This window comes from Panthera leo, chromosome C1 (genome assembly GCF_018350215.1).
Source record: "Panthera leo isolate Ple1 chromosome C1, P.leo_Ple1_pat1.1, whole genome shotgun sequence".
In the NCBI taxonomy this organism is placed as follows: Eukaryota; Metazoa; Chordata; class Mammalia; order Carnivora; family Felidae; genus Panthera; species Panthera leo.
This window is the reverse complement of record NC_056686.1, coordinates 189773856-189798655: the sequence shown is the minus strand read 5'-3', so window position 1 is coordinate 189798655 and position 24800 is coordinate 189773856. Positions and strand designations below refer to the sequence as shown.

General features: G+C 37.9%; 1 protein-coding gene across 1 annotated transcript in view; it reads right to left on the bottom strand.

Moving 5' to 3' along the window:
• The window catches only part of PARD3B (par-3 family cell polarity regulator beta), a 1004169-nt gene that overhangs the window by 409854 nt on the left and 569515 nt on the right, over positions 1-24800 (bottom strand). The window contains exon 11 of the mRNA XM_042949849.1: positions 5611-5796. Coding sequence (XP_042805783.1) covers positions 5611-5796 — 186 coding nt within the window. The remainder of the gene's footprint in view (positions 1-5610; positions 5797-24800) is intronic.

Sequence of the window (24800 nt, the reverse complement as noted above, 5' to 3'; positions counted from 1 at the left end):
CTTATTTGAATTTCCATGCATGAAACAAAAATGTGTAAGTGATAAGGATCAGCAAGAAAAGCAATGACTGATGCTGGCATTGTGAGATTTTAAAAAATAATATTCTACTACATCTTTATAAAATGCTGGCTACTGGCGAAAACCCATAAATGATGAGCCTGACTACCTGCATTAACATATGCCAACAGTTTTGGCTTTTGTAATAAAAGGAAATTGGTGAAAATAATTTGCATTACATAATTGATAACTATTTTTCTCATGTTTCAGTTAATAATTTCCTTTTTTGAGGTAAAATTCTTATTGGGCATATAGCAATTATGAATTTTTTCCAGGCAAAGCTCCTGCAAAAGCTAAGAAGTTGTTTATAAAATGTAGCGTATTTTTGTGGTCAGGATGAAATGCCCAAGTTCGGCTTCTAACAGTGGAGGATTTGCAGTGGAGCTACTGACATCCTTGGAGTGTAGGGTCCTCTGGTTGGAGGTAAAAACCTAGAGGACACGGCTCCTGGTCATGATTGTTACGGTTTTCCACCAGCAGAAAACATGATCAATTTTGAGAAAAATGGGTAGTTGAAGCAACCATTTAACATTAGTGTTCTTTCAAAAGCTGTCCCTTTTATCTTCCTTTGAGTTCATTAATTATAGATCCACCACATGATTTATAGATACCAATAGAGATGGAGTTGGAAGTGACTCATGCTGGGAACTTCTAGCGGCCTCCTGTTGAGTAGCTTGGATGCTGTTAAATGTTCCATATTACGAAGAAACGTGAAGATTGAGGAACAAGCACTGTGTTCCCGGAAATTCTACAACTGTGTATATTCTCTCTAAAAATTAATATTTTAGTCCTTTTAAAATAGGGGGATTGCTTGTATTAGCAAAAAAAAATTTTTCTTACACCTCATACTAAACAGTGTAGATCATGAAATTCTGCATTTCTCAGAGGGAGCATTCCAAATTTCCTAAGCACGCCAGAATCAAATTACTTAAATTATGTCTATTTCATATTCTGAGTGCATGCATTTGCAATTAGCTATGTCAGGCATTTTTCTTTCATTTAATTTCATCATCATCAAGTAGTATTTATTAAGCACAAACCTGGCTAATTAATTTTCTAGAGAATAACGGTATTCTTATATTCATTCTCCCTATTTAAGAGACCTTAAATAATCTGATATGTGACATTTTTTCCCTTAGCAAAAACTGCCTTGAAATTTCAATTTTTACCTTATTATTTCAAGGTTTCATAGGACATATTCTACTCCCAAAGTCTATATATTCAAATAAAAAAATGTCATTCAGAATTAATACAATAGATTCCATGAGAATTTCTTACTACAGCATACTAATATTCTATCTTGATTGTTTTAAAATATCACTATCCTAGTCATCTATTTTTCCTAAAAGCAATTCATTTTTAAGGTAGAAAAATAAGAGAAATAAGCAATTTAAATTACTATAATCAATAGTTGCAAAAAAAAGCATTTTCTCCTTAAAAATTCAGTTAACATAGTTCATGAAAAGCAAAGCAAAAGAAAGCCACTGATCTCAGAATGTTTAGCAAATGAGGATGAGAATACTGAATGTCTTCAAACTGATTAGCAAGACTTTATGTGTGCTTTACTGGAGGAAAGGAAAAGCTAGTTTTTTTATGTGGATTTGGAGAAAGGAGAGTATTTTTCTCAAGGTACCTTTTTTTCTAACTGCAACAAAGACATTACTCCTTTCTTTTCACTTACCAGTAACTATACCATCACATTCACTATAAATTCCAATCACAAGACTAAAATTTTAGAAAACCACTGTCATGAACATAATTCCGCTCAGTTCATGGTTCATAAGAAGTTAACTCATAAACTTATACGAAGTATATTTTGGTTCTGGAAGCAATTACACTGTACTTCAGCGACAAATGCCCAGTAAGAAGGACAGACACTACAAGGAAACTACAAATAGGCAATGTCTGTTATTGTTGAAGCATATTAGCGTTAATACTCAGTCGTATGTGGCTATGAAGGTCAACGGTCACTTTGTATGGTGAAAGGCACAGCTAAAAGTGATGCTTCAGAAGGGTCCACAAAGGACTCCCTGGCCTGAAGCAAATGCTGTGTCCTGACACAAGTGGAGAAGAAGAGTTTCTAGGATTTACTTCTTGATATGCAGACTGGAATTTAAATATTAATGAGATTAAGCATTTGAGTAACTCTGAATAGAGTTAAAATATTGTTCAGTGTGCCCTTAGAGTGACAGAAATTCACTTCCAAGAGAGAATCCTAAAGTAGCCGGATACTCTTATTTTCCAACAGAGATTTACATCTCCAAAGACATTTACTTCCTCAAATAAGAGAGGAGATGATAGAAATCAGTAGCCTGAGAGGTAAGTTAAAAAAGGAAAAAAAGAAAGAAAAAAGAGGGAGGCCCTCAATTACAGTCACAGTCGTTCTGTGGTTTTGCATCTGGCAAGAAGTAGCCTATCTTTGTTTACACCAACGGAAACCCCCAGGAGAATACAGCATACAGAATCCACAGGAAGAATTTGGTCATACTTTTCAAAGTAGTTTAGTTTTCAAAAATCCACCTTCCCTAAAGGGAAAAACACCTTGAGAACCAATTAGTGGTATGAAGGGCCAGGAGAAAAAGATTGTGCTCTGGCAGAAAGATTATTTTGTTGATTTCAGGTAAAAACCTAGGGCCAGATGCTAAAGTGGATGTTCCCCATGCTTATCTCCCCTTTGCCCCAGGGACACTGCAGTCTGTTACATTTGTATCTTCTGAACAGGGACAGGAACAAAGTCTCAAAACAATTTTTGTAAGACATAATCCTGAATCACAGAACAGGTGGCAATTTTTTGAGGAATAACAGTGGATTATTGGAAGAGCAGAAGAAGATAGAAAAATACTTTCTCCCTCTTTTTCTGGTTAAGCAGATGTCTTGTGAGCAAAGCTTAGTCCTCTACCCTTTACACTGCAAAAAGTAAACAAGACAAATGGATACTAAACATTCACAATAAGGCTAAATTCATGATTGATGCCTCTTACTGTTTAAAATCAGCTATAAATATGCTGTCCAGTGGTTTTTAGTGGTGTGATTGTCTGACTCAGCAGACCAGTGTCAGGAAAGAAATTTACATAAATGGAAAGTGAAATCTTTCTGCAAGAAACAGGACTGTTAGAAACTGCTTAGGTAAGGAGATGCTCACTTACGCAAACATGGATATACATATTAAACCTGCTCTCCAGTATCTGCTTGAGCTTAAGTTATTGCCCATAAAAGAGCTAAGATGTTTGCTTTTAATTTCCAAAAATTCATTTCAGTTCCAATTTTACTTGGAATAGATTCTGCAAATAGAACTGTCATTGGGTATAAGAAGAAGAATATCAATCTCGTATCCACAAACATGACCAAGACTTATTCTTTAAACACAGCACGTGTTTAGATGGCTTGGCTAAGGATGACAAGCATGACACCAGACAACCCCACGGCAATGGCCCTTGATCTCTAGGAATATGGATGGAAGAGCTGAAGGAGGCTTCACTGCACTGTAACGTAGCACAGGATCTGAAGTCAGACTGCCTGAGTTCCAATCTTAGTTTAAGCAATTCCTGGGTATGTGGCCATGGGAGAGTCACTAACCACTGCAGTTTCCCTATGATGGAATGGCATGCTAATAACTCGGGGTAAATATGAAGAATATATGTATCCAGCACATATTAAGCACTAAGCACAATGAATGGGAACTGCTGCTGTTGTTATTATTACCGTTATTTTCCTTTTGCTCCTGGATCTGCGTATCTGAGCCAGATTGGAGAGTGTGATAGACTGAACGACTGACCCCAATTTTTCACCTTTCTCTGTACTCACGTCTTTGCCACAGCCTCACCATGGGTGGACTGTGTTTCTCTACCCCTTGACCTTGGATTCACCTCTATTACGGCTTTGGTCAGAGGCACATGTGTGCACATCGTGTGTATGTGTGTGAGTGGAGTAACTGCCGGATCAGTGCCCAGAATTTCAAAGGCTTCACTCTTTGCTGCTGGCCCTCTGACGCCTCAGAGCATTGGAAGAATATGCTCCCCCTAGCCTGCTGGCCCAAGAACTGAAATACGAGGAGCCCACTCAGACCTGTGACAGAGACGTACCAGTCTGAATCTGAATCAAAGCCCCTCCAGCTGTCCTGCAGAGCTACGAGGGGCACAAATTGATGTATGTTGTTGATGTATGTTACTTATTGATGTATGTTACTGAAATTCTGTCATTATTTATTATGCAAAAAAAACCCCCTACTGATCCAAAGAGTACATTAAAAAGTTGTGTACCCACAGTGAATTTATTTCCCAAGGAAAACAGCATTAGCTCAGTGTCTAGGTCTGAAACAAAAGTGGCACGAGAAGTAAGAAAAGACAAATGCTTCACCAAAGCCAGGATTCTAGGACTAGAGATGCTCCTGGAAACTTTGCATAGACCTTCTTGGCTTTTATTTAGGGAAGATCATGTTACTAACATCAAGATAATTTTTAAATGGCTAACATTTGTTGAAAGTTTATCATGGGCACTGTGCTAGGCAGTATGCATACAATAACTCTCTTGGTCCTTCTAAGAGCACCAGGAGGTAGGGTCTATTAGTTTTACTCCTTTTACAAATGAGGACACTGAGGCATACTGAGACAAGTAGCTTGCCCACATTGACAGAGGGTGAGAGTAGTCCGGGCAGGATTCAAACTCAAGAAGCCTCATGGCATGGTATGAGACGATAGTGGTGGGGAGGACAGCTGGTGATAAGCACAGACATGTTTCCCCCACTCAGTAACCACTTCACCCCTGCAATCACAGTGTGTGTTAATCTAATCCTTAGAATCGCTGAATTAGGTATTGCCCATAGTCCCACTCCAGAGATGAAGAAAGGGGAGCCCTGCAGGTCACCCTCCTTGCCCACATTCCCACATGGCTAGCAGTGATGTGCGAATTGGAGGACATGATGATGAAGCTGTGTTTGAACCCAGGCAATGTAGTTAACTATTACACTATGCTAATAGCAATGATCACACTGCTCCCGCAATGGGGAAAGGAAGGATCATGTTCTTTCCTTTCCTTTTTTTTCCTGCAAATCTGGAAGCTTTTCCAAGTTCAAAGACCAACATGCATTCCTGGCACCCTGGCTATCTTCAAGTGTATATAATGTGATTAAATGCCCTTTAATTTATACTACAATCATTCTGAGGTTCCACTGAGCTTTCCTTCTTGCAAGAACAATTTCCTTATTTGCTGCCTTCCTGTTGAGTTGTTTTCAGTGTTGTTTTTATGATTGTGTATTTTAGGTCACCTAACTCTGTCAGGTAACACATTCAGAGGAATCCTAATGGTAATAAAAGAAATGGGAGAAAGAATATTAATCATGATGGCTTTAGAGAACGATGTCCAGGATATAAAACTAACCCCAGAGAGAATATGAACAGACAGTTGTTGCCCAGATCTATTCACACATACACTTGCTGCACCTGCAGGAGAGCCTCATGGTCTCATGTCTTCAGACACCCTCTCTATCCAGTTCCCAAACAAATAGCTACATCTCAAGTGCCTTTACACAGACGTGCAAACATCATTCCTACCGACCTTAAAAGCAGCACCTCCGTGGATGATGGATTTGATAAAAATCCCCAAGTCTGTTCCAGTTTCTCGAGATTTGTTCCCTTTCAAGCTCACGCCAAGACCAGCAGAACCTGAATCATTCAGGGGGATCTCGAAGGTGAGTTGCTCAGTTGTTTCCAGGGAGAGTGGGTAGCAGTCAGGCTCTCCTTTCTGTTGAAGTGCACATGGAAAGAGTGAAGGGGAGAAAGCAGATTAGTGTTTACACACAAATGGCCAAGCACTGACGCAACAAGATGACTGGACCTCTAGCAGGCTGGTCTCTTCTCTCTATAACGGGCCACCACCACCACATCCTCGGGATTGAGAAACGGTTCTTGGGAGTCAAATTTGCTGATCCTAAGAGGATCCTTTGGCGAGGTGGAGTCATGCCACTTGAAACGCCCCATAAGTGTTTGTAAATTCAGCAGGATATATTCATTAAAGAGGCTGGATGTTACGTACGGGAACTTCGGTACCAGAAAACACCTCAGAGATCATGTGATCCCAATAACTTCATTTTGCAGATGAAGAAACAGATCTTGGTGTAGAAATATGCTCACATTTGAGGACAATATTTGGCTTGTATAATTTAAAACACATCTTTCACATGGAAGCAGTGTTATTGATCAAGATTGTCAACTGGATACAGAGCACTGAAAAAATATTATCTTAAAGTTAGGGAAATGTGATTTATAATGAGTATCACTAAATTACATTTCACTTTGTCCAACTCATGCCTCAGGCTTGCTTCTTCGGGTAGTATAACTCAGTGGCAATCAGTTTTTGAACTCAAACAAAAACAATAATGCACAACAAATATTTGTGTGCTCTTTGCCAAATGACACTTGGCCATGAGCACAACTATTCACAAAAAACAACAAAAAAAATACAGATACATGGCTGTAACAGCCACACTTGGGGTTCAAGTATCCAGGGAGAAGCATAAGGTTAATCATATTTGGCCCCTGATGTTTTCAAATATACAGGAGTGAGAACAGAAAAGTGCTGTCCACAGGATAACCTCTGCAGGTGCCCCTCCTGCGTCCCTCTCCAGCTGGCAGAAATGTGAGATTGGGCCACAGTGTGTAACTGGAAAATTTGAAAATAAGATAGCCCTGGAAACCTTTCAACTCATTCTAGGTCGGTAGTTCTTCCTGTCTGTAATTATGTCTAGGAACTCTCATCTTAGGGTCACTTTGAGGGACCTTTATGTAAAACAGCATATTGTAAAAATTGCTGTGGATGTCTGAATGTCAGTCACCAAATAACAACTATAAAATCAGAAGTAGCAAAGAACCCATAATTAAAACAGGATTAAGAGGCTGATCATAGCCAGATCCACTGACCCAGTATTTTCAACTCCTACCAAAATGGAGAAAATCCATGTCGAACTTAAAAGAAATTTAAGTTTCTTCATTTAATTTAATTTCATTGTAAATGAAGTTAGCTACAAAAATTTTGACAATAGATGATTTCAAAGAAATGAAACCTTATTGCTTAATTTAATAAACCTATTATAAGTTATTTCTTTTAACTCATACTATTATCTGAGAAACAAATCCCATTATTTGATTCAAACTAGCCGTCTTTCTTTTCCCCCCATGGGAATGTCATAGCTAAATACTGAACATAAATTATTAGCCTTCATCTTTGTTTTCCAGAATTTCCTATTTAGAATCCATAACATTTGATAATCATTTATGTTTCCAGGTCTCTCTGGGGTTTGGTTAATTTCAGTCTGATAAAGTTCCACTGAATTAAAGTATAAATTAAAGAAAAGGTGTTCTTCCTAGAAGTTTGTGAACACCATTTTAGGGAAAGACTAAAAGCTTCTCTGACTTTTTTTCTTTTATATGTTTATTTATGGCTTTTGAGAAAGACAGCATGAGCAGGGGAGGGGCAGAGAGAGAAAGGGAGAGAGAAAATCTCAAGTAGGTTCCACAGTCAGCACAGAGCCTAAGGTGGGACTCGATCCCACGACCCTGGGATCATGACCTGAGCTGAAATCAAGAGTCAAACACCCAACTGACTGAGCCACCCAGGTGCCCCAAAGCTGTAACTGGCTGTGATCAATTAATTGTAAACACCATTACACTCACACCAGCCATGGCTTTTTATCTCCTAGAGACAAAGTGACACAAGGGCAGATTTTGCTTGAGTCATACCTTCAAACCATTTTATTCTGTAATCAAATCCAATTTCTTTGGCAACTGTGTTTAATTAAGATTGACATTCATACTTGTACTAACATCTTTCATTTATTACAGACACGGTAAAAACAAAATAGAAACCAGGTTATATTATTTATGGCTATGTTTTAATTTTTGTATGTGTGTGTTATTTTTTTTTAAGTTTTTATTTTAATTCCAGTTGGTTAACATACAGTGTTATATTAGCTCCAGGGGTACAGTACTGTGATTCAACAATTCCATATATTACCCTGTGCTCATCACAACAAGTATCCTCTTAATCACCAGCATTTAATTAACCCATCTCCACACCCACTTCCTTTCTGGTAACCATCAGTTTTCTCTCTATAGTTAAGAGTCTGTTTCTTGGTTTGTTCTTCTCTCTCTTTCTTTTTCCCTTTTCTCATTTGTTCTTTTCTTAAAATCCACACATGAGTGAAATCATACGGCCTTTGTCTTTCTCTGATTTATTTCACTTAGCACAATACACTCTACCTTCATCCATATCATTGCAAATGGCAAGATTTCACTCTTTTTGATGGTTGAGTATTATTCCATTATATATATACATACACCACATCTCCTTTGTCCATTCATCAGTAGATGGACATTTGGGCTATTTCCATAGTTTGTCTATTATCGATAATGCTGCTATAAATGTGAGGGTGCATGTATCCCTTTGAATTAGTATTTTTGTATACTTTGGATAAACACCTAGTAGTGCATTGCTGGATTATAGGGTAGGTCTGTTTTTAACTTTTTTTGGAACCTCCATACTGTTTTGCAGAATGGCTGCACCAATTTTCATTCCCACCAACACAGCAAGAAGATTTGCCTTTTAAGTTCCTGATACCCGACAGTCAGAAATAAAACAACAACAAAAAATCTGGTAGCTAACAATGGTTCCAAGTGCTTTACACATATTAGTATACTTACTCTTCATAATAACCCTATGAGGATTATTATCATACCCATTTTATAGATTAGAAGACTGAAATGTACAGGGGGTAAGTGCTTACAGTCCATCAGACTTGACAGTGTTGGAAGCTATGTGAGGCCCAGTCAGCACGGTTCCTGTGTAGACTCTTAACTGCTATGTCTCAACCTCTGTGAACCACTATGACTTGGCCTAGCCACAAGAAATTCCAAGACAGATTCTCACAATGACAGTAAGACACCATGCAAATTCACATCCTCTACTCAAGTATAGTTATATTTTATACCTTTTTTACACTTTATCAGGCTCAAGCCATAATTAGTGGGCTCTCATAATAGCAAATTATTATTGCTATTCACCCAATAGTGAAGGAAGCCATTACAGTAGTTAGCATAGCCATTTCCTCTATTAGAAATAAATGTCCCTTTACCTAATGTACAAAAAAAATCAATATGCTGAATGCCTTCCTCCAATAATCTTGGTTCAACTAGGAACTCTAAAAGTTAAGCTAAAATCTTGCCAGACAACATTTTTTAGAAGGATGAAAAGAGGTATAAAGGCCTTACAAATGTCCCAAATGCAGGACCTTAGTCACTGGAGAAGCCCAAAAGGTCCTCTCTTGCTTTCTATGTTTCATGCTGTATTGGGAGTATTCCTTGCTTTTTCTACTTACAATTATCCAGAGGGGGGCAAAAATCCAGATGCAAGCCTGGCATAATAAAGGAAATCTTGTGAATTTCATTCATTTTTTTTTTCTTTTCATTATTTCTTATTCTTTGCTACTAGAGGCCATGCCTCTAGATACAAAGTCCGTGAGCTCCTAGATCCAGGCCCATGATGGATGCCTACATGCCCCTAGTGTGTATGTCTAGACCTCATGCCCTAGCATGTTCCCAGGATCAGTCTTTCAGGGTCCACAACTAAAGCTTTCTGGGTCTGATATTTGGGTCTGACAATGCTGTGTTATGGACTGTCCTATGCATTAAAGGATAGTCGGCAGAAACCTTGGCTACTACCCACGAGATGCCAGTAGTACCGCCTTCCCCAGTTACGACAACCCAGAATGCCTTCAGACATTGCCAAAAGTCTCCTGGGCTCAAAATCGCCTCCAGTTGAAAACCACTGCCCTGAATTAACAATTGCCAAGAATAGTGAAGTTTAAGGCAAGCAGGGTTCAGAAAGTATTTGGAACTGCAATGTTGCCTGCGGGTATGTTCTCAACTACCAGAAAGGAGTGGCAGTGAAAATCCCTACAACTGACTAAGTCTTAGGCTCACAGGTTCGTGACTGACCACTTAGTTGGTAATAGAATTCTGCACTTAGTTATGTCTCTGGTTAGAAGGCAGCTAATTTTTCGGAGGCAGAAATATGATCTTTGGGGGATTAACAGAGTAGGAGAAGTGATAAATACTGAATTTATTGGTACATATACAAAACGCTGACTTTTATTAATATAACCCAGAAGACAAATTTAGCTTATCAAGTGGTGTTTGTTAGGTTAGTTATGCTTATATATATGCTGTTTTGTACCTTTTCATTTATTGAAAATCATAGACTTATATAAAATAGTATGAACATAAAGACTTCTCATGTGAGAATATAACGTGAAGTATAATAGCTTATGTGTACAGTATATTTCAATTCTATAACATATACACTGTATACATACTCAGACACCTACCCATCTATGTGTTATCTACCTGCCCCACAACCCCACCCCATCTATCTGCATATGTGCAGATGTCTGCACAGAAAACAACAACAACAACCCGGTTATCTACTGCACTGCAATATGGACTACTGTTTCCTTCTTTATAATTTTCTGTTTTCTAAATATTTATCCATAATTATAAAAAGATAAATGCTTTTAAAAGGAATTCATGAAGGCACAAGAACCATTTGCTGTATTACTGCATTGGCAACTAGAAAGATGTAAACACATCTCTATAATGACACACATACTCTTTTACACATACACACACATTTTCTAACACTACATATGCTACATATAATATGTATTACCCTATAAAACTATATAATATATGGTGTGTATATGTATTCTATATATGTACATGTATGCACGTGTGTAGTATATTTATAACCTCTCTTAGAATAACCAATGACTTTCATTTACTAAATCTGATGGTCAACTATCACCTTTTATCTCTCTAGATCTGCAGGAGCATTAGACCAAATTGATGAAGTCCTACGTTTTGAGATACTTTCTTTTCTTGGTCCTAGGACATCACTCTCTTACAGTTCACCTGCCACTTCCTGGTATACTCTTGCCATTCCCTTTGCCGATTCTTTCCCATCTCACCAATCTATAAATACTAGTGTCCTAGGAATCAATCATCTGACCTTTTCTTTCCCATCCTCACTTTTTTTTACTTATTTTTGAGAGAGAGGGGGGACAGAGCACAAGTGGGGGAGGGGCAGAGAGAGAGGCAGACACAGAATCTGAAGCAGGCTCCAGGCTCTGAGCTGTTAGCACAGATCCGGATGTGGGGCTCAAACCGCGAGATCATGACCTGAGCCGAAGTCAGACACTTAACCGACTGAGCCACCCAGGCGCCCGTCCCATCCTCACTTTTGAAGTTACCCCCACCTAATTTCATTTTTTTAAAATATCATTTACATGCTCAGGGGTCACAAATTCCTACCTGCACCTCTCTCCCCTAAACTAGATTCACATAACCAATTCTCTAGTAAGTAACTCTATTAGGATTTCTACCTTGAAACTATCATGTCCAAATAGATCATCCCTTAAACCTGTTCCTCCTGAACAAGTAAATGGCAATTGTAGTCTTCCAGATATTCAAGCAAGAGACCTCAATGTCATCGCTGACTTCCTTCTTATCTCACACTCTGCATCCAACCCATCAGCAACTCCTGTCAGCTCTGCTTTAAACACACCCAGAATCTATCACTCTTAGCATCTGGGTCAGCACTGCTTCTCACGTGACACTCTCTTGTACTAGTGCCTCCTTTCTGCCTCCTTGCTTCCACTATTCTCCTCTTCAGGCTATTTCTCAACACAGCAGCTAGAGTGGTCCCATGAAAATAAATACTCAAATACTTCTAGTGACTTCCCACCTCATTCAGAGAAAATGCCAATGTCCTACAAACCCTACATAAGTGCCCCGACTCTTCTCTCTGCTCATCTCTCCTACTACTTGCCCTATGTCTTCTGCATTGCCCTGCTTCTCTTCTTTACTACAACCTTCATGCTTCTGCCCCAAGACCTTTGCCTCACCTCTTCTCTCTGCTTTAAATACCCCTTCCTTAGACTCCTGCAGACCTCCTTCTCTCACTTCCTTCAATTCTCTGTTCAAGTGTCAATTTATCAGTGAAGGCTTCCCTGACCATTCAGTTTCAAATTGCTTTAATTCTCTCTCAATATCACCCGACCCATGTCCACTATCCTGCTTTTTCTCCATAGTATTTATTGCATAGTGTATACTTCCTTGCTTATTTGTTTTTAATAGGGTCTCTTGAAAGCAGGGACTTTTATATTATTCTGATTCTTTTTCCACCCGTGTACTGCCAGTGCTTAAAACAGTGCCAGACTCGGGGCACCTGGGCGGCTCAGTCGGTTGAGCATCATGACTTCGGCTCGGGTCATGTTCTCATGGTTTGTGAGTTCAAGCTCCGTGTCAGGCTCTGTGCTGACAACTCAGAGCCTGGAGCCTATTTCGGATTCTGTTTCCCTCTCTCTCTACCCCTCCCCCACTTACACTTGGTCTCTCTCTCTCTCTCTCAAAAATAAACATAAAAACAAAACAAAACAAAACAGTGCCATACTCAAAAACTGGCACTGGATAACTATTTGTTGACTTGATTAATATATAGACAAAGGTAGATATAGATGTCTGTGTCCAACAGTATGTGCCTGTGTGTATGTATGTATCTGTAAATATGTATTTGTGGGATTATATACATATATATGCAAATATATAAATTGCTGGCATCACATTTGATTCCTATCATTGCAGATTTCATTAATTTAAATGTTTATACAAGTTAGCTTTTGCATGAAAGATAATTTACAATAAAAATAATGCTTTTTATAAAACACAAAGTATCACAGTTTTAAGAAACCTTAAAAGTCACCTAATCCAATTTCCCTTTTCCCTTTATATCATACGTCCTGTTCTAGGAGAGATGATAACCTAGCTCAGCTTCAGCATCAAATTCTCAGTGAAGGCACCAAGATGTGTCATTGCTACCAATTTGTGATCAACATCAGATTATTCATAATTTTAAATTGTAGCATGTGACTATTTTAAGCGAATACTGCAAAAAGTGATATTCATGGTATATTTCATCAAGTTTGGGAACCAGTGTGATCCAGTACCCAAAACTACATCATCCATCTTTCTATTTGCCTTTCCATCCAAGCACATACATTTACGCACACACACACGTAAAAGCAAAAGTTTCATGAGACGATACTTAACCAGAGTACAATGCGTTTTAATATTTTCTATGCTATCTTATTTTTAATTTGGTCACAATCGTCTACATTAGTTTCATCATCCAATACTAGAACATGTTTTCAATTTCGAAAACACTGAAATTGTATGTGTACACATACACACACACATTTTTATTAAATAAAAAAAATAAATTAAATTGAAAACCAAATGGTGAGTAATGCTGTCATTGTTAATGTTAACTGTCTTATCTTTCCCAATTTTTATAAGCCATTTTAATGTTTTATCCTAAATACCCCTAATCTTAACTAATCCTTTGATCTCTTTTACGCAAACTTTTTCAAGTTCTGATAGCTGTTGTTCTGTTATCATCCTAATTATATATATCTCCCTTTCTCCCTCCCACCCAGGTATGCCTTTTCCTATTTTTCCATTCCTTCACTTTGTTCTCTGTAATACTATCTCTACTCCCAAGCACAATGAATAATAACCTGTAAGAGCTGGAATACAGAAATGAGGTTGGTCCATTCTGGCCTGAGTGGCAAGAGTCACTCTGCAAACCACAGTGATCCAACCAAATTTTTATCAAGTATCTACTATGTACTACCAACACTGTTAATATGAAACGGCTGGAATATAATTGGCAAAAAGTTTATTGAACAATATGGGAGGACCTCTCTGTTTTGTTCGCAGTATTATCTGGAGAGGAAATGTATGATTTAAGAACAGGAAAGGGGGCGCCTGGGTGGCTTAGTGGGTTAAGCGTCCGACTTTGGCTCTCAGGTTGTGATATTGTGGTGTGTGGGTTTGGTTCCCGCGTGGGGCTCTGTGCTGACAGCTCAGAGCCTGGAGCCTGCTTTGGATTTTGTGTCTCCCTCTCTCTGCCCCTGCCCCGCTCAGTCTCTCAAAAATGAATAAAGATTAAAAAAATTTAAAAAAATAGGAAAGAAGCAGAAGAATCTATATAGTTGGACACTGGGAGATATACTAACCATGTTAATCAAACAAATATCAAAAGTAATTACTTGGTGTGAGAAGAGGGAAGCGAGGCAGGAAGATGGATGAGTTGCAAGGCATCTGTATTATTAGCTTAAGAGTATCCCAAATAGGGCCATCTCTGGAATCACAAATGTTCTTGTACTGCAAAGCAGCACTTGATCCATGTGTGCAAGTGGTAATAAAACAGCCTTCCAAAGCCCCAGGGGAATCCACCAGACTGCAGGGCCAGTGTTCAATTTCTCAGAAGCCCAGGTCAGACCTGAAAGCATCCATGCTGAACCTTGTATGGCCCTCATTTCATTAAATGCCGTGCTCTCGACTCAGCACAAGCAAGCTCTGGATGTCTTTGCCTCGCCTCCCAAATGTGTAATTAGTTTGTGTTGTGAGCAGCTTACTTTATGCAAGAGTTATGATTCACATGCAATCATTTTGTCAAGTACCAAAACTCAAACAAAAGGCCTTTAAAGGAAGAAAATGAATAATTTTTTCTTATATAAAGCAAAAGCCATACCTAACAACTCTGCGAGGATGTTTTATAGTAAGCTTAAGCACTGTTAACTTTTGCCTAAGTAAATTCTAAGGCATTTAAGGTGATAAAACTTTTCCTATAGCGAAATAAATTTTCACAACAGTGAAAGGATAAGATACCTGCAAAACACGTAATTTTCTGAATTTTTAAAATTTTCTGAAAAAGTATGGATAGCTATTACAAGCATGACAGGTTTTTGGCCAATTGGATTATATAAAATTCAGAATGTATCACCCTAGAGTAGGGATGAGAGACTCCTACCAACAGCTGAGAGGCATTCTATTTTAGATTGTACTTTTCAGAGAGAAAAGATGGCAAGAGATGGGCAGGCACATGCAAAGGTAAATGGTGATCCAAGGATGATCATTTCAATCAATGGTAAAGGACTTTCCCTCCAACTGTTGCTAATGTATACATGAAATCAGCAGAACTCTTGGTTATTTACAAGTAGACATTAAATAATCTTCGGAATTATACTCTACTATACTAAGTTTTTGACAAGTAACCCAACCAATGGAGGAAACTTTTTTTTTTAATTAAAAAATGTTTTAATTCATTTTATTCATTTTGAAGGGGGAGTAGAGAGAGAATCCCAAGCAGGTTTTGCACTGTCAGCGCAGAGCCCAAGACGGGGCTCAAACCCATGAACCGTGAGATCATGACCTGAGCCGAAATCAAGAGGCAGGTGTCCAACTGACTGAGCCACCCAGGCACCCCAATGGAGGAAACTTTTTAAATGCAGGCTCATTACAGGTAGCTCAATAATCTATATTTTAACTATATGCCCTTATGTGGTTTCCTTAAGTAAATATTCATCCATTTTTAAATACTTTTTAACCAAAGACCTGAATAAAGAAAATCCTATAAAATATTTGTAATTGAGACACTTTTTTCCTGTTTTTTGATATCCATTTCCTGGAAAGGATGAAGAAGGAAACTACTGAACACAAAAGCTCATTTCTGACTGCACTTATAAAACAACAACAATAACAACAAAAAATAATTTTCTTTAAGTAAAGGATTAATCTAATACCAGGAAACAAAAGTCAAAAAAACGGCCATTCTTTATTGTCTGCTCACCATAAAGGTGCACTGATGTAATACAAAGTCAGAGATTAAAACTAACAAAAGTAAAGCAAGTCAAAGTTAAGATTCCTGGGGCGCCTGGGTGGCTCGGTCGGTTAAGCATCCGACTTCAGCTCAGGTCACGATCTCACGGTCTGTGAGTTCGAGCCCCGCCTCAGGCTCTGGGCTGATGGCTCGGAGCCTGGAGCCTGCTTCCGATTCTGTGTCTCCCTCTCTCTCTGCCCCTCCCCCGTTCATGCTCTGTCTCTTTCTGTCCCAAATATAAATAAACGTTAAAAAAAAAAAATTAAAAAAAAAAAGTTAAGATTCCTAAAGCAATCCTTTGTTCCCTCCTACTTACAGTATTACTTGAAAGATCAGCATATTCAACAGTTTAGTAACACTGGCAATTCTTTTTCACTTTTCTGATAAAGACGAAGAAATGAATACATTTTGCATCATGAAGAGTAGTGTAAATGAATATTTTACAATTCAGACAGCATGGAGTTTTTACAAAACTAGAACCTGCTTTGTTAATATGGAGAAGCAATAGGTCTTTCTTGTTTTGTGTTTATTCTTCCCTGTTAGAAGTGAACCTGATTAAAATGTCTTAAACCTTTTACAGGCAGTAATTCACTGGTTAAAACACAAGAGTACATGCCTTTATATGAGTATAAGATTCAAAAACAACGCGATTGTTAAAAAAATATATATATATTATATGAATATTTATATAATGAATATATATTTAATATATATACTATATATATTTATTAAATATATATATTTATTTTATATTTATTTATATTATTAAATATTTATATTATTTATTAATATTTATTATACATATTTATATTTATTAAATATATATTTAGTATATAAATTATTTAAATATTTTACAAATTCAAAAATCTAAAAAGGAAGTATAGTGGGCCTAATTCTTAGAGGAGCAGACCCGTTCGAAAAGCTGGATTCCTAAGCGAAATACTTCCCATATCTTTGCCATCACAAATACTCTGCGTGCTAAGCTACCTGCATTTAATGGCTTGAAAAGACAACACAGCTATCCAGACAAAAGCTAAACATAAATAAAAAAGACCACACCGGTTATGATGCCTGCTTCACTCACAGCCTGTCCATTGCTCAGGTGACGACTCACTGAATAGGTGGTGCCCTTTGGCTCCAAGACAGTCAGTCCATAGGCAGTGGGCTAATGCTTGTTGAGTGGGTCTTGCCCAGGGCCACGCCAATTAGGGAAGGTTTCAGAAACGACTAAACCAGTCAAACTGGCTCCTTCTAAGACTTGGATCAATGCAAGTTCTAATACACAGGGTCACAGTGATTGCAGGTGAGGAAAAATACCCTGATAGTTTCTATTACTAAAATTTCTAGGGAAAAGGTTTATTTTTAGGACTTCTCACTGCTTTTAAGAGGTTAATACATATTCCCTAATTCACTCCATCGTGGAACACATCTTTGCATGAAGTATATATTAGAGGAAAAGTATTCCCTACCATACACTTAAGGACATGCTACTTTAGAGAACACAGGGAAGGTCAAGCTTGAAAGGAATGGAGCAGAGAACAGAGAAGGCTCGAGAACGAGAAATCTTGTAGGTCATGAACAACGCCCTAGAAATACTTCCCAACCTCATGGTTAAGCTTTCCAGTTCCATTACTTTTGTGTCACACTTCTGTGTACATGTCATATGCCCCAATCAGCATCAACAACAACAAAGTATCATAGAAGGAAAGTATAGACTCATGCCAGGCTTCCAAAGATCTAGAACAAGGAGCATATTCTAGAGCCCTGATTCCCTAAAGGGGGAAAAATGACATTTAGTTTCCTTATGAGACAATTTATTTTCATTTTTGGTTTTTAGTTTTGGATTGGGAAATTTCTGCAGACAGTTTAAAGACAATGGATTACAGGTTGTTTTCGCTGGGATTTTAGGAAGTGTTATGGTCACAGAATAAGATCTCAAGCCACTAGAGTAAAATTATAAAAATGTCTAACACCCACCATTCTGAGTATATGTGTCATTATTCAGGACATAATGACCCTTAGTAAAGATAATACAGCTTTCTTCCCAATCAAGAATTCTAAAGGCACAGATTATGGATGTGTTACCTACATTTTCTCTACAAGACCCAATAAATGTTCTTTCACTCGGAGGCCCAGAACTTTGAGGTGCAGAGAGTCCTGCTTATTAAAAGATGCTACCATGTAGTAGCAATACTATCATAGCCTCAAGAAAGTGGTATTTTTGTGGGGTCTGGAGGAGGGGGTAATCTGTTTGTTGGTTAAGATTTAAAAACAAATGAAAATATAACCATTTTAACCCTATCATTTTCTATGATGTTTGAGTTGCACCTAATGAGACTCCAGCTAGAAACCAATCCCCTTTAGAACACTATTAATGATAAATAATCCTAAATTCCAAGTAGAGATTGAGAAATCTCAGTGGGTAGCAACCATTTTAAATTCATAGTACATGTTTACTATTGTAATGAGAATGTTCTTACCATATATAATATGCCCTTTATATATGTAGATGAAGACATGTAATTTGCATTTTATATTAATTGCTCTATTAAAATTAATTTTCAGATAAAGATGATTTTAAAACAAGAAGTCATTTATGTCCTGTAGAGTATGAAAATCCATCAAGATTAAAATGCAGATATATCTTCCCTATCCCCACTATTACAAGCAAATTGGGGAAAGAAGAAACCTACCCAGAGTTGATTAATGGGGAAATGTGTATCAGTCGGTTGCTGGCACAAAAGTGTTGCATAACAAATCGTAACCAAACTGGGATATGAGCAATAAGGCATTTATTTCTAGCTCACATATCTGCAGGTTGCCTGGGGTTTGGATGATCTAGGCTGGGCTCAAGTAGGTTTGCCTTCAAAGTGTGGAGCAGGTACAGGTCTGCTCCTTGTATCTAGCATCTTCCTTAGACCACTGGATATCTGAAACATGTTTCTCACATGTTGAAAGACAGGAATGCAACTATGAAAGCATCATTAAACTTTTGCTCACAAAACATCTGCTAACGTCTCATTGGCCAAATGAATTCACATGGCCAAGTCCACAGGCTACAGGTAAAAAAGAACTATCCATACACACATAATGAGACCACGACAAGAAGATGGGTATATGAGGTTACTATTTGGAAGTGAATTGAGACCAATAATCCCCTGTCCCAACTGAGTGATGAGAGATACCAAGGGTTAATGATATATCATAGATTTTCTTTTAGTCATATCTTTCCTTTCCTTTGGTATCACATTTTCTGTATTCATCTGTTATCGTCTGAATGTTGGTGTTCCTCCCAAATTCATATGTTGAAATTCTAATCCCCAAAGTGATGGTATATAGAGGTAGGGCTTTTGGGAGGCAATTGTGTCATGGGGGTGGAACCCTCATGAGTGGAATTAACTTTATAAAAGAGACCCCAAAGAGCTCCCTAGACATGTTCACCATATAAAGACACAGCAGGAAGTCTGTGATCCACAAGACATCCCTCACCTGATGATGCTGGCACCCTGATCTTGGGCATTCAGCCTCTAGAACTCTGAGAAATAAGTTTCCCTTGTGCATAAGGCACCAGACCTGTGGTATTGTTCTAGAAGCCCAAATGGATTAAGACACCATCCTAGAGACTGCACTTCAGAGTGGCTTCTCTGTCTGTGAGATTTGCCCAGGTGGAGGAAGTAGGTAGCCTAGATCTGGGAAGAGTCCACCTCCCACCTCCATGCATTGTTCCTGCCAGGTTCTTAAAAGGGACTGTTCAGGTGGCCCCAGAGTCCTAAATAAATGGCTTAGGCTACTGAATATTGCCCTTCACTTTACATTATTCTTTTCCAGTATTCATCTTCCAAATGATCCTCTGCATTACTGTTTTTATATATATGTGAAAGCGGGACAAGGGTAAGGGAGCAATCTCTATGGCCTTAATTCCTGTAAAATCAGTGTGTAATTACAAGAAGTTTAAAAGTTCAGCACACTTCCAATCAGTATTTCCCTAGCTGTAAGTTGAGCAGGACTTCTTTCTTCCCTGAACTAATGGATCTTCATTTTCCAACAAAGTCAAGTATGCTTCAAAGACTAAACAAGGACGATCTCACTTCAGTTCATGCCTAAGGAATTTTTTTTTTAATTAATCCATCACAGCTCCATTTTTACTTGCTGATACATGAAAAAGGAAGGCTCATCTAAGTACAGTGAGTGAATGAATCTTCTTAGTCAAGCATTTTCCTTATAGTACAGGCCTACAATTTTTATGATAATGAAATCAAGCATAAGAAAAAGTATTTATTTTATATGTATGTGTGTGTGTGTGTAATGCAGAAATTATTTTCTGCAAAAGAAATTTTACAGTGAAGGTATAATGGAATAAAAGACTCTTTACTTAATATCTCTAAACCCCCTTTGTGTCTCAGCATATAAACCAACTATTCCTTCCCTGATTTTATCAGTGAGAAAACAATTTGCCCTCCTCTGAACTCCACTTTACTTTCTTTTTCCCGTTGTTGTGATTCTCAACACTTTTTCTATTCTTAACGATTATTTCCCAGCATGTATGTCTTAACTCTGCTCTACTGTTGTGATCTCATCAAAGGCAGGAATTCTATTTAATTCAACTCTGAACCCAGTTTAGCATCCGGTACAATGCATACATACAAAAAATATTTGTAACAGGGTGACTTCATAAGTTATTTTGTTGATACTTCTCTGCCACAAAATTAATTAATTTAATTAATTAAATGTTACAACAATTAAATGTCTCTTCTTTGGATGGGTTTCTCTGTACCTAAAACTCATTCTTTCATCTCCTCCCACTTTGACACCTACTGGCAAACTCCTACTAACCCATCAAAGCACATCTCAAGTGTCACCTGCTCTTTGTGGCTGTGCCCTCATCTAGGTCTCCTTAGGACTCTACACATAATAATAACATGATATCATGTTTTTTTTAATTATTATATAAATCTTTAAGGGCCTCAAGCACAACAAGGGCCATTCCATTCATATTTCCATCACTAGCACCTATCCCAGTGCATGCCCGAGAACAGTGCATGGTAAGTATTATTTAACGGGCATTGCTGATAAGTGCTGGATCAGTTAGTTCTGCGATTATAGTTCAATATGGGCCATGGTTCATTAATACTACAAAATATTTTTAAAAACTACTAATGAAGTTCCAATACTTAAGCCCACTGTCACCATTACCACCATCATCCAATGGAATTTTGGACTATTCGGTAGTGCATTCCGGATATGTACAGCAACAGATTCCCCTTCCTCAGTTTTCTATAATGCTAAGCTTAATCATGACCTTTTTGCACACTGATGCCTATGAAGGGCTGAGCTATGCAAGAAAATAGCTCACAAATGCTTCTAAGAACTCACATTTATTTTGGCTCATCTGATCACCATATCCGCTCTTGAGTTTTGATACGGGGTGGAGTAAATCTGTCAGTCACTTCTACTTTATTATGACAGCTGGTGCTACTTGGCAACTACTCTGTTCAAATTAACCCTATAAAAGCACTTTTTCACATTAAAACTAAAACTGTGTCTTTCTCAACTCCTGAACAATTGGTTGAGAAGGTTAAATTCACTTACTGAGTGACTTCACTTACTCTAAATAAAACCGAAAAGCAGATACACTAAAAGTTGCTTTGACGGTTTTTTTTTTTTTTTTTTTTTTTTTACTAAATTTGGCAGTGTTATGTACAAACACCAAATGAAACACTCTTAATGTATCTGATACCTCCTCATCTCTGCCTTTCAAATCCATTGCACCCTAGTCATGAATAATCCATAATACTTTTTATATGCTATTTGACCTGTGAGAAGAATGAAAGCCATAATTCAAATCTGTTAATGACTGCTAGAAGAGACACCTGACCAATTATTTCCTTGTTACGGCAGTCCTTGATCCTAGGCTTTTTCTCTGTGGATGTAGAGTTCATCCCATTATTTTAGCCACATCAAAAGTAGGGCATTGGCTAAACAAACATGCATGATTTATAAAGGCAGCCATATTTTAGTGACATAAAGCAAGCCATCTAGTATATAATGGGGACCGTATGTTCAGATGCCTCTTCAACGTATTTTTTCTGTTACCCTGTAGAATGAAAACCCAACCTACTAAAAAAAAACAGGCTGAGAAACGTAATTAAAGAATAAGAACAAATTCTAGATTTATGAGCAAGTGCAATGTATTTACTAACATGTTATAACAATAGAACAGGTTATTATCAATTTTAACCATTATTCAGCCTACCGGTGCACTTTGTGCTGTCTTGATCTCTGACTTCGAACAAAAATACCTGTATTAGGAGAAAATTCAGCTGCAACTTCCTAAAAAATGTTAATACTGTTCTAAGAACATTGGGTATGAGCAAAAATTCACTTTTTCCCTCCTAGCATTCTATTAGAATAATCCTCCCCCCACCCCCCCACCCCCAATTCTCTTAAAGAAAAACAGATTTGGGAACTTTAAATGGATTGGTCTCCCTTTTACTTTCCTCACTCTCTGGTCTGAGGTAATTAATGTCTACTCAATATCATGCTCAATCATGTTTCCCCTGGGACAGTTCTTTCAATTAAACCTTTTATTTCATCCAGGAATGCCTGGTCTCATTGACCACTGTACTTTTTATCTGTGGATTTATGATAATCTAATGCACATCTCCTCACAGGCAGAATGGCCTTATGAGTCCTTATTGTTCTTATGCCAGAAGAGAAGTGAAAAACAAAATTAGCTCCTGCGGAAGTCAGGAAGGAAACCACATTTGTTTAACACAGCAAGAGGCCTTTCACTACCTGCCCGATGGCCTTGACCATCACGCTGCCCTGGCCTCTCAATGTGCTGGCTGCCCTTGCCTCGCTGCTCCAGTCTGATAAGACATGCCAACTCCCTTGAGAGCTACTGAGAGCTGAGGGGTGAGAGGCAACGCAATCCTCGGGTTACATTTTCAAAGGGTTGTGAAGGAAGTGAGACATTTACATGCTATTGTTATTCTTTTCTGTAAGAAACCCTACAGGTTAAAGAGGAACCTCTGAACTACTACCTGACAGCGAAGGCTGGGCTTTTAGAAAAGTAAGCCACTAGCCTGTTTGTAGCTATTTGCCTTTACTTTCTTTCCAGTCAGGACCCACGTGATTGGGTTTCTATTTTGGAAGCACACAAATTATAGTGACGTGTCACTAACTTAACCACCATGAAAAATCACATATATATATTTTTACGACGTACTCAGTTATGTAGCTGAAGACAAGGCTCGATCTAGTATACTTCTATCTCTTCATGATATGCGGAATAAGTCACTGTTATATATATATATCCTCCAACATGAACAAGTTCAGCAGCCTTCATCTTTAATTTCCTTGCATGCCTACATAGCACATAAAATTATCAAGTTCATAATTGCATTAATATTTATTTATATAATTTATTTACAACCTGTCTAGTACCAAAGAGGAATTGAGGTGGCTTGCGTTAATAATTACACTGAAAATATCTGCCAAGTCGTCAACAAGTTGCTAGTGTTGACAGAGACCTATTTTTCAAATTGAAGAATTCAGAACCCTGAGATTTTTTGCTAAATTAAGGATGGTCAAAACCTTACTGAACAGTGGTTCTAATTCATTCACTTCTCTTTATGTGTAATGGAAATAAGCTTTAAATAGACTATGACTGTAGGTACAGACAAGGCCATTTTTATTTAAAAAAACTGGCTCTATTTTTTAAGGTTGTATTTCGATTTTTAAGTTTGTATTTACGTTTGTAAACTTGCTTCTTACAACTTGAACTTTATGTTTCTCTCTGTCAAAAGGAATACTGGTAAATTGTGCTTAGGTTTCAATTAGCCAACAGGGTTCACTCACTCCACAGTATCGCCAAAACATAACACTACATGATAATTCATATTCTACTGGATAAGCTGTATTTAAAAATGTCTTATGGGAAAATACACCTAAATTTTCATGTTTGGAAAGAAGGAACACATCTCCTTTTGAGCCAACTACAAGAGTGAAGGCTTTCATGGTATCCACAGCAATGGTGGCCATCAGGAGTAGATTGGAGGAAGAACTACATCTTTGTGTATTAACTACTATAGCAACAAGCACCATAGTGGCAGAAGGTCGAAAAGGTGGCCATGAGGGAGATATCTGCTGGCAATATGTTATTCTACATTTACTTAAGAGAAGTCACTCTTTAGGTCAAATGCTCCCAAGGCATTCTGAACTGTAGAACAAACAAACGCTGAGAGGCAGACTCCTGTGGCCCATTCATATATAGAGAGATCATTCATAATTCAAGGCACTATCTGTATTGAGAGTCATGCCAAAATTTGATGCATAGAAATTCAGAGAATAGTATTTTGCAGTAGGAAGAGGTCTAAGAGACCAATTAGCTCAATCTCCTTGTATTGTAGATAAGGAAATTTTTCTGTTTACTGTCGATTTTTAAATTTTGATAATTTTAGCATTTATTAGTTTATCACTATCTCCATAATCCAACTCTTATTTCCAAGTCCCCAGTCCAGGTTGTGGGTATCTACTGTAGAAAGGAAATCTACATGGGATGGGAAGAGGAAGGAAAAAGCTTCTTTCTCACCTAGGGAGAAAAGTAACAGGAAGGGGGACAAGAGTTTATATTTAGCAAGAGTGTCATGGCTAAAAAAAGTTGAACAACAACGTAGCGAAAGGGGCACACCTTATCCACTTTTGCTTCTCTCACACTGTATTTACATCAAGAAAGAACTCAAGAATTTCTTTGTGAATGGAATTCAGAAAGATAAGACCTGAGCAGTTAAATGACTTTTCTAAACTTGAACATCTAGAGCAGCAGTCCTAGGTCAATAATGTGAATCTTACATCCCCCAAGAATATTCTTTCTGCTATAGAACAGTGTTCTCTTCAGCTTTCCTAACTTAATGTGAGAGACTATAACAATTTTGGGCCAGTGAGTTATGCCTCCTTGAAGTGTGACTTTGCTG